This window comes from Cydia splendana, chromosome 14 (genome assembly GCF_910591565.1).
Source record: "Cydia splendana chromosome 14, ilCydSple1.2, whole genome shotgun sequence".
Lineage (NCBI taxonomy): Eukaryota > Metazoa > Arthropoda > Insecta > Lepidoptera > Tortricidae > Cydia > Cydia splendana.
Window position 1 is genome coordinate 14301118 of NC_085973.1, and position 18560 is coordinate 14319677.

At 37.7% G+C, this 18560-nt stretch overlaps 1 protein-coding gene across 2 annotated transcripts; it reads right to left on the minus strand.

Moving 5' to 3' along the window:
• Window positions 1-11204: 11204 nt before the first annotated feature.
• On the minus strand, window positions 11205-17574 carry LOC134796657 (uncharacterized protein MAL13P1.304). 2 transcript variants are annotated; one of them, XM_063768807.1, is made up of 5 exons: window positions 17410-17574; window positions 16558-16730; window positions 16078-16252; window positions 14968-15051; window positions 11205-14872 (listed from the first exon to the last, which is right to left on the minus strand). In XM_063768807.1, the coding sequence occupies exons 3-5, from the start codon at window positions 16186-16188 to the stop codon at window positions 12539-12541; spliced, it is 2529 nt and encodes an 842-aa protein (XP_063624877.1). In that variant the 5' UTR covers window positions 16189-16252; window positions 16558-16730; window positions 17410-17574; the 3' UTR covers window positions 11205-12538. The 2 variants fall into 2 exon arrangements, with proteins under 2 accessions (XP_063624877.1, XP_063624876.1); XM_063768806.1 differs by having other exon boundaries at window positions 11206-14872; window positions 17205-17574.
• Between the last annotated feature and the right edge of the window lie 986 nt (window positions 17575-18560).

Genomic DNA, 18560 nt, shown 5'->3' on the forward strand with positions numbered 1-18560 from the left:
GTTCGCCACCTTATGACCTGACCAACTTGACATAAATGAAATTATACACATAACAAACGTTAAAAAAAGTTACACAGCAGCTATTAAGCTTATAACAAATGACAATACTTGCATCGACATTACCGTCACAGCGGTAACCGTTATGGTTGAAATTGCGTTGTAGTTGGCCCGGTGACCGATAGTGACCAGCACGTACTCCGTGTGAAAACAACCTTGCCATATTTCACGCTAAAAATGCCCTGATTCCTTACGTAGCTGTTTGGCACTCTAAGAAAGTTATTAGTCTAACTGGGGCATGCGAATTTGACATGGAGGTTTTAGATGCAAGATAGATCTCCCTAATTGTGGACCTCAAATTGTGCCTACTAATATTTTTGTCCTTAATATAAACGATAGAAAGTAATCTTTTTTTCTAAATAATAATGATATTTGGTACCTACTAGCTTCTGTACGACTTCGTCTACGTAGAATTAGTATATCCATAGGTATACCAGTTTCTTAACAAATCCCATCCCCCTTTTCACCCCCTTAAGGGATGGTTTGGTTTCCGGTATGAAAACCATCCTAAGTCCTTCCCCGGAACTCAAAATATCTCCATAAAAAAAATCTCCACAGACGCACCAGCAAGCATTCCTTTCTGCGCCAAAAATCACTCTATTAAAGTACGGTACATTATGAGACTGAAGTCAAATCTAAGTAGTTGAAACATAATGACGTGCTAAGTAGGCAGGCACACCGATCGCGATGCTTTGTGCAAATAAAAGTCTTTGTTAAGCGCTTTAATAGTATTTTAAGTGGAAATGGCTAACGGGGTTCTTACATATGAAATGTTGATGTTATATCTAAAAGCCATTGACAAAATGGTCTAAAAATATATTAATACGTCTAAAAATAGTTTCAGAACTTTTCTCAAGTATTTCTTTTTGTTGTTTTTTTTTCGGAGTCCAGTCCAATTCGAGTTTTAGTTATTCGATCTATTTCCGATGATATGATACTATCTTTGAAAGTAGTTTTATTTCTTTTAAGTAAAATGAGCTAACTTAAGGCTTTAGGCTCACCTCCAGGGCCCATAATTTTTTTCCACACTGTATACCCTAATGCATTCATATATCAGTCACGACAGTAGGTACTAACGTAAACATATCTAACCTAACATTCTCTAGATAGTTTTTGTATAATATTTACTAAGTAGTACGTGCTATTAGAGCGAAGTAAATTGGAGGCCTCAATCTCAATTGTCAATATTGACCATAACTTAGTACAAAAAGTAACCTAAACGAATCAGAAGTCAACAAGTTGCTTGCTGCTTCGGAAATAAAACAAATTGAATCGAATTTAAAGTTTCTGTATGCGAAAAACACCAGCTTGCGTTGCTTTCTGTCTAGAACGTTTTACAGTTGTAATAGGTACCGTATTGCATTTGTCGTTTTAGACGAACAGCTACCTACAAGTATAACATAGCGACTCTATGCGGCCATCCCCTACCTGATTACAAAAAAAAAGGTTTTCGAAATAAAATAAAATATTCAGAAGGCTTTTTTATTGCTGACTGTATTTTATTTAGGTAAACAGTCATCCATTATATCATTTGAATTAATTCGAACTTAATGAGGTTGCATTGTTTTATCACAGAATGCCTATTATGGGCTAATGGCCTTTCTATCTGACATAATTATTGCCAAACTAGCGTCTGCCCCCGAATTCGTCTGATTGTATGTCCATTCCCAGGCCTAAAACTACTTATCTCCTATTTAAGGTGGTGGTACTAGTGCTCGACATGCTAATGCCCAATAGATGACACCCTGCTGTCACCTCTATTGACAGTGACTTAAGTTTCAAGATGACATGTACTGGGACCGCATCGAGCACCAGTACCACCACCTTATATGGTTTATATGTACTTAATTTTTTTATCTGCTTCGACATTGACAGCTAATGCTCACTTTGCAACAAACTTAGCAAGCGTCACCATATACCTAAACGTTAAAGTCCTATAAAACTAAGACGATTGTGGTGACGCTGCCACACTTCGTCGCTGCAATTTCGACACAAAGTAACCTTAGGCGGACTCTACACGCTTTGTGATTATAATTTAGGCAATGCCGAGCAGTAGGTAACTACTGTAACTAGCTGACCCGCGTGGCTTACCGTTAGGTAAAAATTGAATTTTATTGAGTTTCCGTGAAATTCCTGCTGCATTGCGTTGCACAACCTGGTTTTATTCTCATCGCTTGCCTAACCACGGTACTACCAGCAAGCATCTCTGACTACACACAGCCGTTAGGGATCTCAAAAAAACACATATACTGGTTTGCCAGCGTTCTCTTGCAAGTATGCAATGGGAATGTATCCCCAGGGACGGTCAGATAGTCAGGAACAATAGAAACCAATCTAACGCCATGGAATGATTTGTTCCGATAGCTAATAAGACATTTGTTAATTGAAATTGGTTGTTAATTACGCGGTGTGGACGATTACATAATGTTCGCTGGATAGAAAATCGAAAAATCGAATTGGACACAATAAAGGATATAATCGGGCGGATACGAGAAGTGGACGGGTCAAACACATTTCAGAAAAAAATGTCACTTCTGTGATCAAAACATTAATTAACGACCCAGTTACATATAGGTATAACGCGTTTTTCTTATTTGCGCATCAAGTACTGAAAAAATATATCCCGCTTGTAAGGGTGCAGTTCAAAAATAAGCTTTTGATGCTCTTAACTTTGCGATGTCTACACTAAAGACCTTCACAGACGCGAAGTATTTAAGCATACAATAAAATGTGTATGACCCGGACATACCTTCGCAATGTTTCAGGATATCCCCTCATTATAACGCTTTCCCGGTTGCACCCTAGCCAAAATCAGGGCCTGCTTGGCCATCTGATCCCAAAAATTTGCGTAGTCATCAGTTTCTACCACCTTCTTTTCAGCGGGCTCAGCACGGTTCCATTTTTATCGACTATCACTATGCGCGTCCCTTTCGCACTTACATACTTGTTAGAACGTGACAGGCATGGTGACAAGGGATAAAAAAGCCGCCAGAATTAAATTTTTACCGTCTAATCTGACCAGTGGTGGATTTGCTCTAAGGCCCAGTAGGCCCGGGCCTAGGGCGGCAAGATATTAGGGGCGGCAAATTGTGACAAAAAATTCGCTGATAACAAGAAATAACTCAAAATGTCAATATGATGGGTGCTGAGAAAGGGGCGGCTACAGGGCCTGGGGCCTAGGGCGGGAAAGACTGCAAATCCGCCACTGAATCTGACCTTAAAACTCAGGGCAATAACAGTTCGCGCACAAGGTACGAATATTCTGGGGCTGAAGAAGCGAAAGGGTAGGTATGCGCTAGGCTAGGGTAATTCGGGCCCAGGAGGAGGTAGGGTTGTTTAAGCACCCTAGGGCTTCGTACGCAAATTGTATGCCTTGTTGATATTTTCCTATATATATATCCGCCGAAAAAATTTAATCCCTATTAAATTACTAATGCAAAGTAACTCTGTCCGGTTAATATCTTCACACTTAACCCCCTAGACCGATTGAGACGAATGTATGGAGATAGTTTGAGGTCCGAGGAAGGACATATAGTCCCTGGTGTTCACTTAATTATACGGCAAATGATGATGATGGAATTTCCTTTTGCAGAGTTGCTCCTTTTGACTCACAGATTGATTTACGAAGGGGAGCCAATCTAATTTTTGATGCAAAATTTTGACTTAAGGGGGTGTGCCCCCCGAAAATGATAAAAAATAAAGTTTTGCTATATGGTCATGGTCAAGTTTGGTATCATTTTCGTGTAACTCAAGGTTGCTAAATTAGTTTCTGATATTTAATTTATACGGTTTCATATAAATTATATGAAAAAAATGATTTTTTTTTTCCGAATAAAAGCCTATATTTTTCTTATTTTAATATGCACACTAAAATTTCATGAAACCGTATAAATTAAATATCAGAAATGAATCTATCATCCTTGATTTACCCGAAAATGATACCAAACTTGCGCACATAGCCAAACAATTTTTTTTACAAATTAAGTCAAAATTTTGCATCAAAATTCCGCTTGGCTCCCCTTCCTAAATCAATCTGTGAGTCAAAAGGAGCAACTCTGCAAAAGGAAATTCCATCATCATCATTTGCCGTATATTACACTTTTTTGTCGTGAGCGCCACGGACTAATAGTAAAGTTTTTATCAATCATCATCATCATCATCATCCCATACGCAGACGAAGTCGCAGACAGAAGCTACACACACAGTTAACACATATTACATAATAAAATGCGTGCTGGGGCATAATACAGGGTGGCCAACTTAGAGGTATACAACTTTTTTTTGCCGCCATTATTTTGGCGGTAAATATGGCAAATTTATTATGGAGCGTTTTACGACGGAACAACGTGTCACACGGCTCGAGTTACAATAGAAACATTAAAAATAACGTTTCCCGGTCGATTAATTTCGAGAAACGGTGACATTGTCTGGCCCCCAAGATCGCCTGATTTAACAGCTCCTGACTTTTTTCTGTGGGGCTATCTAAAGGGACGTGTCTATGCTAATAGGCCAACGAACCTTCAGCAATTAAAACAAAATATTCGAAACACTGTCGCTGAGAGAACGCCAGAAATGTGTGAAAATGTGATGAAAAACGCGATGAAAAGGATTCGCATCTGCCATGCTGCTAGAGGTGGACATTTGTCTGACATTATTTTCCATGTGTAATTGCTGACCCTACATATTATATTTAACAAGGAATACTTAATATTTTTTATGTTTTATAGAATAAAATTTCAAAAATAAAGTGTACATACCTCTTATTTGGCCACCCTGTACAAGCGTTACGAGCCATAATTTGAACCCATGACCCAAGATCGGTTTAAAATTCGCACTCTTAACAGACGGGTACTTTAATATTAATCCAATCAAAACTTTTTGTAACTACAAAATAGTTTGAAAGGAAGTTGTAAGTTTCCCACTAATGTGGTAGAATGGAATGCTTTGTCTACGCAGGCCACCTGTCGTGGCGCGAATCGCACGGTCGTTCACACCCCCGGTAAAGAGCAGTCGCTTGAGCGGAACGAACATTCATGAACGAATACGGATTTATCAGCAAAAAGGACTTTATCGGGCTTTTATTTCACGGAATAGTCAATCAGATCAAGCACCCGATTCCTGCTAGAGCAGCCATTCTCAAAGTGCCCCCTAAAGCTAGCCTATAGGTGCTCCTAAAGCATCTGTGGGGGCTCCGTGAGAATACATTATAAAAAACCAGCTCTGCTATGACTGGTCCACAGTGACGAACGAAAATTTTAATTTGACTCCGACAAATTTCACTTTCCAAAAGGGTTCCATCATCAAAAAGTTTAGACTGGCCACAGACATACGCACAGGCTGTCAATTAATAAATCCTTGACACTTCTACCCACACTAAACAACTAGGTATCCACAATAAGAAGACATCGTAAATTTTATAGCATTTTTGGTGCAGCGGAGTGGTCATAACGGAATTGGTATAGATAATTCCAACTGAAACTACCATTTCATTTCATTAGGTTAATATTAACGTAATTAACGCTAATTAATCATTAGGGTTGAAATTTATTATACCAATTCCGTTAACACCACTCCGGTGCACCGAAAATGCTATAAAATTAACGATGTCTGACAATAACAGTCCAACTGCGTCCATAATAGATACCTAAATAAAATACAAACTACGTTTCGTCCGTTTCGGCTTCCATAAATAGTTATATAATAAAAACAAGAGTAAATTTACGAATATTACGATGCAATCAAATCACCATACTGCGCATCACATGCGCCGATAAAAATAACTAGTGCGTTCAATATTATTTAGAGCAAAACTAAGCCGTTACATAAGCGTGCCAAAAAATTACGACTGCTAATTGTATATCATCAAGGTAAAATTGTACTAACAAGAAAATTGAAAACTTTAACAATAGGCGGCGTCAAGGTCTCACATAACAATGGATTGGTCGTTTTGGAAATGCAAAGGTCATACAGCCCTCTACATTCCGAGCGAAGTGCCAAAGAACCAGTATAAATGGACCGATTTTTATTTTGTGGATTTTTTTTTCAGCTTTAGATTTGGATAAAATTTGGCTGGATTGAAAAGCTGCTCATTCTAGGCCAATTAGATACAAAATGTCAAATTGGACCAAATAATGCACGTAATCTTCGTTTAGTTGCGAAAATACCATACGTTTACGGAACTCAGAGAAAGATTTTTTAATATTCTTAGGACTTGCCTACCCTGGGGGTTAGTTGTAAGGTTCAAGTTATAATGGTTTATGTCGCAGTCAAGTTTTGTGAAAACGGGTAGATAAAGCGATAAGCTTCTTGTTAGATATGCAGTTACACGCGTGGTTGGGTTTTCAACATCCCTAATTTTTTGGGCCCTTTGTGATCATATGATATTTTGTAGAAAAAACGAGGACGTCAATAATATGTGTTAACTGTTTGTTTCGCTGAACTCATTCAAAACAAATTTGAAAGTAAATGAAAGAGCGTTGGAAATTCTGTTAAGGTACTTTAGGCGTTAGGTTAAAACACTATGACATTAGTCATGTCGTGTAGGTATGTAGATTAGAAGTCATAAACAATACTGAATGCTAACTTATTTTCATGACTATGACAAATCCAAGAGCAAGGTTTATGATTTAAGCACCTTACGCTGTGTTATGAATACCTAAGTAATTTACAAAAGTATAAATAATACAAAATGTTATCTGTAATTGTATTTAATAATAAATAAACACACTTACTTATTTTATTAGGTACAATTTACGCTGCACAAGCTATCGCCTAGTCGAGCTTTGGCTTTTCGCAAATACTTGGAGGGGCCTTATTGTAAACAAAGAGACATTATTTTTGTGGACGTGAACTTAATTACATATATAAATATATATAATATTTAATATATTCATATTTTTAAATGATGGATAAATTAAAATAACCGTTCCTAGGCTATCCATCGCGCGCGAGATACTGTCGCGGCTCACTCGTGCTAAGCCTACTGATGTTACAATTTATTAGTTTAATTAGATAGTAAAGTCGCTAGGCGGTCATCTAAGAATTGAGTTCTTAAATGGGGCATTATCTATGAAAAGGGACCTTATTGTCGATGGCGCTTACGCCGCGAAGCGTCACGCGGCATTGTAATTATAACGGGGCATCGCCATCGGTAATAAGGTCCCTTTTCATAGATAACGTCACAAATAACAAAATCAGTGTAAAAATAACCAGTCATTTTATAATACAAAGAAACTGTTTAGGTGTTATTTATTGTAAGAAACAATTTTACTCCAAAGTCTCTTTAATAAGGCCCCTATAATCTAATTTAAATACTGTAAATAAGACACAAAGTTAATCAAATATTGCTCGAATTGCTTGAAATTCATCAATTTTGACTACATTTCGAAAAAATTTCAATATAGAACCCAATTTCTTGGTAAGAAATAAAGTAGGTATATAAAAATAAATGTGTTTATAACAAAATAAACAAAAACAACAAATATAAACATATTAATCATCCAAATGAGACCAAATGAATATTTACACAAAATAGTCAAAAATATACAATTAAAAAAGATCACTCAATGTCATATAAACACAAATAAGTGGAGTCCAGGATAATTGCCAGGGTCAGATGTCAATGATATCATCAACCAGAAGATAAGCCACTTGCCTCGGTTTAGGGGGGGGAGGGGAGTAAATTTAAATACCGCGAAAATTTAAAAATAAAATTTAATAAAGTATGTGCCTCTCTATATTAAAACAATCCAATAAGTGCTCCCCATGGCATTATTTTTGCTATAACTCCCGCTAAACCTGCGTGAAATACCACCCTTTATGAGCAAGTGTGATGGCTCCTCTACACGATGGGCCAACGCCGGCCACTCCAAGGGACGCATTTATGCGTTAGAGGGAGCAAGTGGTATTGCTATCTCATTCTACCGCATGGCTGCGTCCCTTGGAGTGGCCGGCATTAGCCCATCGTGTAGAGGAGCCATGAAAAAAAGTACACAATTTCACAAAAAAATATTAATATAGAAATCAAGTCTGACTGGGTGAATCTTCTAGACTCCCTGAAGTAAAAATATAAAGTAGTATAATTACCGTTAAAAGTACTTATACAAATGCTTTGGGAATGGTAGGTATTGTACTAAATGAATACCTACTTAGATTGGCATTTCTACCTAATATCAGAGATACGTAAAACAAAGACTGTCAATCTCCATTCTCCATAGTATTATAACAGCGTATTCCTGATCATATTTAGAGACAAAAATGTCCTATAAACTTTTTTGAAATTCGCCTAGTTTCAGAGTTATTACCAATTTAAAAAAAAAACAAGGTTTTATTGTTACATAGTGCAAAACGCCTTTTTAATGGCGATGTTGCTACTATGAGACGTAGTTTAAATATCCTTATTGATAGATGTCAAAAAGTGACAAGTAACACTTTGCAACAACTTGGTTTTACGAAAAAAAAAATCCATTTTGGTAATGCTTTAAGTGACAAGTTTACCAATAACATTTACTTTTTCTGTACAAATACATTTGAAAAACCGGGCAAGTGCGAGTCGGACTCGCACACGAAGGGTTCCGTACCATTATCTATAAAAACGGTCACCCATCCAAATACTGACCCCGCCCGACGTTGCTTAACTTCGGTCAAAAATCACGTTTGTTGTATGGGAGCCCCACTTAAGTCTTTATTTTATTCTGTTTTTAGTATTTGTTGTTATAGCGGCAACAGAAATACCTCATCTGTGAAAATTTCAGCTGCCTAGCTATCACAGATCATGAGATACAGCCTGGTGACAGACGGACGGACGGACGGACGGACGGACGGACAGCGGAGTCTTAGTAATAGGGTCCCGTTTTACCCTTTGGGTTTTTTTTTTGGCGAAATTGACAATACATATACATATGGAAATCAGGCATTAACAAGTAACACCATCACAATGAATGGGGTATGCAGATTGACAGTGCTTATTATTTTCTGACCTCATCTAATACCAAAGGACCCTAAGTTGTGCTCAATATGTTATAAGACAACACACAGTTGGCGATTTGCTTCTACTGATAATTCATCATATTCTAGCTACATTATACAGCCGTAACTAAGTTTTCAAAAATATATTTCCAATAATACAATTAGGAAAATATGCACAAATGATACCCATTTTATATTTTAACATACAATTTCATTACAATACTTGTACATGTGTAGGCAGAGGCATGATACACTGTGTAAGTGGAGAGCTACATTTTTATATACTTTTTTTTATTATCGATCGACGGCATTGGTTTGGACTGTTGATATTGATATCCCTGAAGACTAAATACTGGAGCAAATATCTAATTAAGAATAGGAACTCTATACGACGTTCACAAACTACTGTCTCTTTGGAAGAAATAATGCGGTGCCCTATATTACTAGTATTAATATCAATAAATGTGCACAAAGTTTACGCCTACAGCAACTAAGATAGTTAATTTGATATTTGTTCCAATAACGAAGACTAATTTACTGTTAAAGCTGAGACAAGTAAATAAAAAATATCATCCAAATCCATACAAAGTCGTATACTACCTTATTTGTATTGTAGATGGCGCCACTTATAGGTTAAGAATAAAAACGCATCACTATTTATTATAACTCTGTCACAGTGTTTACTAGATAGCATTACGTTGTCATTGTAGAATTAAGGTCTCTCTAAGTGACATGTTACACAACAATGATTATTGATGGCCATGCGACTTAAACAGTCTATATTTAATTACTTGTCTCTGCCGAAAAACAAATACATCGATACAAGATTACAGATAATTTTGTGTCTACATTTGTACGCCATAAAAGTTTTACGTCACAATTTATTTGCATATATATCACATAATTCAAGCACAATAATATAAATCTGACTTTGTGATTCTATCCTAAGCTAAATTTAGTCAACGGCAGCCTTGATTTATTATAAAATATCGATATTGCATAACTAACACCGAACTATCTTAGTTTACGATAACCAGAATGACTGTAATCCGTACTTTAGGGTACCTAAATTTAATTTGGACTCTGACCACGCTAATACCAATTTCACACGGCGGCTGACAGAACAGTGAAGCAGAATAGTAGAGTAGAGCCAGGAGTGCGAAACTCCTGACTTCGGACAAACTCAGCTCCGTTCGGCTCAGCATTGCTCAGAGCAATTATTAGGGTTGACACAAATTGACGTCCCTTTGCGTGCACGACCACAGATAAGATAATGGCTTGAATTTTGACAAACCTAAATAGGGAAACGGATAGTGCCATATATTAGAAATGGACAGCATGATCCGACCCTGAACCGCTGTCAAACTTCGGTTTTGTAGGAAGTTTCCTTTCCGTACGGTAGTACTATTACTTATTCTGTGGTAGACATGAATCTAGTATTAAACTGGATTGGGCATGAGTGGTGGGGATAACTGACAGAACGGGATAGTCTTACGTATCTTTCAGTAGGAGTAGCAGAGAAAGCGCTATTATTGCTTGTCCTTATCACAGTCTCACATATTTTTTGTTCCCCACCTTTTTTTTTATGGATAATGGTAGGCAACAAATAAATTCGACCAATCACAGTGTCGCATTTGCGTATGTTTTGTCCCTCACGGAGGCACGCGTATACTACTTCTATACGATCCTACCTTCTATGGTGGTAGAGCAAAGCCATTAGGAAGTCAGTGGACGTTCAAACTTAGGTCGGACAACTAGAACAATCGGACAGCGCCGATGCAGACGACGATAGCTAGTTAAATATCTGAATTTATCATTAGTGATAATTTTCTTAGCACACTAACTAAGTACCTATATTGTCACGCCAACATAAACTCCATCTAGAACTACACTGTCCTGCTTACCACCGCACTGCACTACCACAGTCTAAAAACCAATACAGTCATTCGATGAAGCCGTCGAGAGTCGGACCAAGAAAAGTCTGCAGCGGATTTGATAGCCCACGCAGTGCAAGTGTCATTTATACGTCATAATTCCATAGAAGCTTGACGTTTAAAATAACACGTGCACTGCGTGGGCTATCAAATCCGCTGCAGACTTTTCATGGACTGACTCTAGATAGGGAAATCGTGCGGGGGGCAAGGGGTGGGTCGCGCGCACCCAAGCTGTATACATCGCCATTGTTATTAGCTCGGTACTATGTACTTACAGTGCTAGCATGTCTTATTTGAAATGTTTGTAATTTTTGGGCAGTTGTGTAAAAGTCTGTGACAACCCAACTGTGTTCTAAGAGTGCGGTGTCGGCATTTACACAAACACCAAAAGCGTCGGTCCATTGTTACTTTTTACACAGTGGCACTCACGACACATGAGACCAGCCGCAGGACAGTCGATTAAAAATGTGGTGGGGACAGGCAACACTCCCAAAAAAATTCACTTCCTGGCTATTGCCTGTCCTGCCTTCATTGCTGCCCTGACAGTATACCTACTGCTCTGCCTTGGTCAGCGCGTTCAAATTATTTTAATATAGTTCTGTACACTCTACTGTCCCCGTGTAAAACCAGCATAAGTTTGCCCTGACTTGGCAGTGACAATGCTTAGGTACATTTCCCTTAGGAGCGCATTACTTTACGTCGCACTTGGCATGAAACTTAGCGTATAGGTTACGTATAGATACAAGTTTACTATATCTGAATGTATGGTATGGTATTATATCCTTGGCCGAATTACCGAATAGTAATGCTTCCAAATGAGCGACGTCCAAATGAGCTGAAAATTGGTATAGGTACTTTCGTAATTTCGGTGAAATATGGAACTAATCTCATTCTTGTCCCAAAGAAAATTTCACAAAAAAATGCGTAACCACGCCGAGTTTGTTATGAAAAATACCTCTTGGCCATAAAATCGTGTAAAGGTACCTAAAAGTACATTCTTAAGTCGAATAACTGCCATTTGATATTAATATGATCTGATAGATACACAACCGTTTCTCTATCCACACTATAAAATCAAAGCTTATTACGAAAATATCCTCGAATTTTCGAATGAAATTCAGAAACTACATATTTAGATTACTCAGAATAGAGAAATGTTGTTACTTAGTTCTGCAATTTTATCGTCTAATGCTGCATTTTCAATTCGTCATATTTGCACAAAGAAGTGCCGTAACAAATGCTTTTAATTAGAACAGGCAAATCATTAACAAGCATGACAAAGACGGAGCTACGAAAAGGAACTACGTCATATTACTAAGTGCAAAGGTGATCCTCAGATCTATGCATCCATACGCTAAATAAATGGCAAACTATGCCACTGACAGAGAAATACAATAAGTCTTATTTCATTTTAAGGTCTAAAATCATCTCATCCATTTCCAGTCTCTAAAATTAAATAGACTTAAGGTTTCCCTTCACAAACATTTAACAGATTTCCGGATGGTATGACAAAATATGGAATGTCCATCCAACACACAAGAAAGTTGAACATGGAATGTATCAAACTATCTACATCGGAATTATACATCAGTCTCGGTTTTGCTGCTGGTGCGTCGGCTGCGGCCCGTGGTCTCGTTCGTCCAGTGCGGACCGCTCAGTAGAAACTTCTTGACATTATATTCCATTCGCGCTAATTCTTCAGCCGTTATCTCTCTGTCTTTAGACTTTAAGGCATTCCGCAACTCTTTACCGACATCGAAATCGCTAGCGTTACGTCTGACTTTAGAATTATCATTCATTTCTGTAACTGTAGCGTCACCACTCTCAACCGGGAAACTTGTTTCCTTGCCGATATTTGCCTTTGGATTAGAGGCATGCTTTTTTTCAGCATTATCATTATGAGCTACAGAGTTCCGAACCCAGTTGTTGAGACCATCTATAGTGAATGACTTGGAATATTTGCTCACTGGGTGTGGCATATTGAGTGCCAATTCATTTAGCGTTTCCGAGAGTCTGCTCAGCTTGCTATCTCTTCTCAATACGCTGTTACTATACGCGACATCATCTTCCAAAGGATCATTTAGATTATTTTGCTGCTCTAAGTTCTTTTCAACCCATTCTGCTACTCTAAGCAACTGCTGCTTTTGCAATAAAGCGGCACTATCGTCGCTAGAAAGCGAACTTGTGCTTTGTTCGTTCGTGAACACTTTCGTAGTTTCATTCACTTTCAAATGAGTCTGGGTTAAGTTTGGATATACGTTAACTACAGCGGGCAGTACTGACTTGGGTGGAATGTGTTCCGATTTTTTCTCGTGCTTTGGTATTTGATGTTGATGATTGTCCAACGGCCGGAAGTCTTTAGATATTCTTGTGCTTTCAATGGAATGAAGTTGCGACAAATCGATCTTTCTCAAAGGCCTGGTATGTAAATTGGAGAGTTTATTCTGCTCGTAACGATCGAAGTTAAATATTTTGACGTCCTGACTCTCTGTTGGCGATATAACGTCTAGTTTATTACCATTTTCATTAGTATTTATACCGTCAATGTTATTGTTTTGCATATTTTTCATATCTGCATTAAACTCATTTAGAATATTATCTGTTTCTGAAACATTTTGCTGACTATCAACACTTTGAGATTTATTGTTATTGTTTTCCGAGCTGTTGGAGAAAGTATGCGTCTTCAATGGTTGTAGAGGCGATGAAGAAACATTCAATAGCACAGGATTAATAGTAGGACTCTTCACACTGGTATTGCATTCTTTGGCATTGTTATCGACGTGTACGTCTATGAGCGTGCTTTCGACTACTACATTATCATTTTTAGCATCCTCTTTTTCATCTGGGGTTCTATCTATATCCATAAAATTCTCCATACCATCATTCAGATCTTTAAATATAGAGTTTTCATTGCATTTGCTTTGCCTTCGGTATAAGACGGGAGGCACGTCAGGCTGCGCATTATCTAAGAGAATATTCTTGGAGCCGGCTTGCATTCGCAAATGGCAAAACCGAGGGCCGGGACCGACTTGAGTGTTAGACTTATGAGTGCTGACTGTAGATTTAGCTACAGAAGAAGTTCTACTAACAGCCCCCATTGAACCCAAGGAGTTTTTTCTCACATTATAATTCTCGAGCGAACGATTCTCATTAATTGGTTTGATATCTTTAGTAACGTCTTTAGAGTTTGATAGTTCCTTCATAAGCTCTTCATTGCCAATACTGTGAACACTACTTTTCTTGCTAGAAATAGAAGTTCTCGTGCGATCACAGAGTTTATGATGAACCGCCGGTTCCATGTTCATGGTATTCTTTCTCAATTGCTTTAAATCACTAGTATCAATAGGTGGGATATTTTTTTCATCATTTGGCAAGAGTTGGACTTTATCATCTGCCTTAGATGTTTCGTTAATAATATAGCTTGTGTTAGATGCCTCATTGATAACAGGGGCGACTTTCAGCTGTTCCATGATAGGTTGAGGTACAATAAAGGGCCCTGGTGCGCCTGGACATACTAATTTTTCATTTACCAATTTAATAGCATGTGGTGAAGCACTTCTGAAGCTTAAATTGGAATGAACAGATTTAATTTCCGAATTGCAATTCAAACACAGGGAATTCTTCATATCTCCGCTCAGAAATGTTTGTGTTGCCACAGAATAGTAGCTCTCATTGTAGCAGAAGGGTTTGCTCTGTGATTTCATGCATATACATGTATCACAGTGTTTTGTTACTGTGTCCTGAATACTATCTTCGAGAATTTTGGACATCAGTGATGCGGAAATATTAAATTCGTACTCACTTGCATCAAAAGTGTCAAGTTCGTTACCATTTCTTGACTGGGTCGAGCTGGATGGCTTGGATGTTTTCGACATGACATACTGTGAAACTCGGGTTTGTGTATCTACAGGGAGCTGTAAACAAAACAAATTGATCAAGAGCCGTGGCTGATAAGAAAAACAATATGTGTTTTTGAACATTTAATGTTGAGTCAACATGTTTTACTTACATTGTCCAGTTTTTGGGATACAAAGTTGTCAGGCTTGCACTGTAGTAGTTGGATTGCTAGATTCATATCGTTTTTGTATCTTTCCTGAAATGATAATAAAAAAATAATCAGACCTTTAATAAGTCCACCATATTGATAGGGTCCAAGATATGTGAGCATAGTTGTGCCGTTCTCGAGGATGTTCTCAATTGACTATAGGGAATATTCTCAAGCGAGAATATTCCCTATAGTCAATTAAGATGATTTCCCATACAAAAGGAAGAATGTTCTCGAGAACGGCACAACTATATGTGTGAGTACTTTGTCATGATCTCTAACATAACTTGCTGGCTTGACTACCATTATTGGATGTAATGATAATTTAGACCGCTTTGTTACCAAATATATCATTTATTTTGTGAATGAGTCCATCATCAGTGATACTTTTATTAGGGTTCCGTACCCAAAGGGTAAAACGGGACCCTATTACTAAGACTCCGCTGTCCGTCCGTCCGTCTGTCTGTCACCAGGCTGTATCTCACGAACCGTGATAGCTAGACAGTTGAAATTTTCACAGATGATGTATTTCTGTTGCCGCTATAACAACAAATACTAAAAACAGAATAAAATAAAGATTTAAGTGGGGCTCCCATACAACAAACGTGATTTTTGACCGAAGTTAAGCAACGTCGGGCGGGGTCAGTATATGCGATCACTGGGGTCAGTACTTGGATAGGTGACCGTTTTTATAGATAATGGTACGGAACCCTTCGTTTGCGAGTCCGACTCGCACTTGGCCGGTTTTCACATATATATTATGTATTCTATTACCTAAGTATATGTTTCTATCTAACTTTCTATTTTTATTGCAAGGCTAACAAGTTTTAAATGGTAGCTGTACTTTTTTTGATAAACAGATATAGATTAACTCCCTTATTCATAAACGTTTACTAAATTTGACAAGCCGATAATAATGGTTTGTCCCTTTCCCTCATACCAATACTTCGGCAAGGGACAAACGATTATTATCGACTTATCAACTTTAGTAAACATTTATGAATAAGGGGGATAGACAACCCCTCCTGAACATGTTCATAACATTAGTGTGTAGACCTTTTAATTTGATCTCACATTTTCCTTCTGCAGCATGCTGAAATTGTGCTTGGACTCGGCAAGCCTGACTGACAGAGTGGCTATGTCTTTGGTCAGCTGGCTCTTCTCACCCTTCATCTTGTCAACCATTTGCAGCAACTTGTCTTCTAAAACCTGATTTAGTTTCTGCACCCTTTTGTGGGAATCATTCAATCTGAAATGTACAGGAAAAAAATTAACTAGGTACCTGGTTATTTCGATTCTGGCCGTCACCACTGGAGGGCTTCATCACTTTTTCTCAGTGGCAGATTTGCAGGCCTTTTAGTAACTACTAGCCACTCGTTTCTCAGCACCCATCATATAAACTGCCACCTTGCCGCCGCCCCTAATGTCTTGCTGCCCTAGGCCCGGGCCTACTGGGTCTTAGGGAAGCTCCGCCACTGCTTTTTCTAGTTTAGTTTATAAGTTGGGTCTTGACTACAAAATGAATATTAAAGTTATTTCAACTATTTTACTAACCTTTCATATTTCTCTCTCCAAGTATGCAGCTGCTCATCAAGATCTTTAGCTCGGCTGGTAGTCTTGACAAACTCAGCCTCCAAGGCAACAATATGGGAGTCCCGCTCAGCTAAATGCTGCCGCAGGTGCTCCACTTCCGCCCCAAGCTGTCCATCATCCACATCATCACACTCCTACGGACCGTTGGGATACATCAAAATAATAAAAAAACTCAAACTAACATCTATATACAGAATGTACAAGAATTTTGGAACAGTAAAAAATAAATTAAACGCAAATTAAAAAGAAAAGCAGTGCATTTAGTTAGTACAAATTATACCTAAAACAGAATTTTGACAACTAATAGTTTCTACATAGGTAACTACTAGTCAAGATTTATTATCAGTTAGTAAATTTAAAACATACCTCCCCTTGAACATAATAATAATTTAAACTTTTAAGAAACTAATGGACAGAGTAATAAATCATAAAGGCAATTTAGTTGGTAAATAAATCCATATACCATAGCACTAGAAACATCGATTTTTTTTTTCTATGATATAAGGCCAATAATGCAAAGATATTGATAAAATTCTGGCAATCTATAAAGAGAGGCTTTTGCTACGGTACAGCCGAAGAGGAAGGCAGCATAGTCGGCAGGTTTTTACCTTACAAGGGGAGCTCTTTATGCACTCATCCATCACTCATCTAGCGAATTCTACTTCTCATTATCGCATGTCCGATCGTTGAGGAACCGAGCGACGTCACACGTTAAGTGATTTCATTAGCTATTTTATCAATAAGCCACTTTTATAAAACAAAATAAAATAAAAATCAATCGATCTTGCTTGACATATAACGTGAAATATTTACTAGTTAGCGCAAACTGCCGATAAGTGATTACAATAACTATGACTAGAAACCAACTATCTCGCAGAATTAGGGTATTAACTTTGATAATAGGTATTATTTGGGAAGAGGTTTTTTAGTTTTCCCGATAAACACTTCTGCTTCTGCGTAAAATTGACGTTATTGACGTAGCCCGACATGACGCGGTTGACTTACTTGACGTAAGTTCCGATTGTTCCGAACAAACTCGGCAGATACAATACAAAACTATTTAGGCTTCAGTTAAAATCGTTGTTTTTGTATTTAGGTTAATTTTAATTTTGTGTTAAATTATTGAAATAGTATTAAAAAGGCCACTACCTATTTATCTATAGTTGGTCAAACCAATTTGTCAGTCAGTAAGAACCAGGAAAATTATACTCATCCTTTTCTTTTGGGTGCTAGTACTAGTGTAAGACAAAGATAGTATGATTCTCTCTGTCTATGATTGAAATGAGACAGTCCTTTGACAAACTATATTTATAAAAAAAATATATTTGAGGAAAAAAGTTTTGCTTAGACGACACTCGGAAGTGTTGGACTGAAACAACTGGCAACCCAGTCAGCCATGGCGGGAAATACAAGAAGTAAAAAAAAACGGTAAATTATTCCTGTGCCCTGTTCATCAAAAGCTTGTAACTTGTAATACAAGTGGAAGTCCCTTTTCCCCATAGGTAGATACAATAATTTCTAGACCAACGAAACGTGACATCTCACTTTGTAGATGTTAAAAGTGTGTGATATAAAAGAGAGCGGTAAGTACGTGTTCCTACAATCCTATTTTTTATTCCGCTTCAGATCATCTTCAGATAGGTAACTTCAATGACAATCAATACTCTCATGATGGAATTGGAAAGTGAGATCTTTGAGTTTGGATCTAAAAGCCCCTACACGGCATCGATTAAAGTTTGTATTTAAATCACACATCATACTCAAAATTATGTCCCATAGTCCATGTTAAAATAAATAAAAATATTATACTTATATAGGACAATTTTACACAGATCGACCTAGTCCCACAGTATTAAGCTCAATAAGGCTTGTGTTATGGGTACTCTCATGTCAGCGAATTAAGAACTATGGGACATATTTTTGAGTAAGTTATATGCACCCATATTTTTACACTTGACTGTACC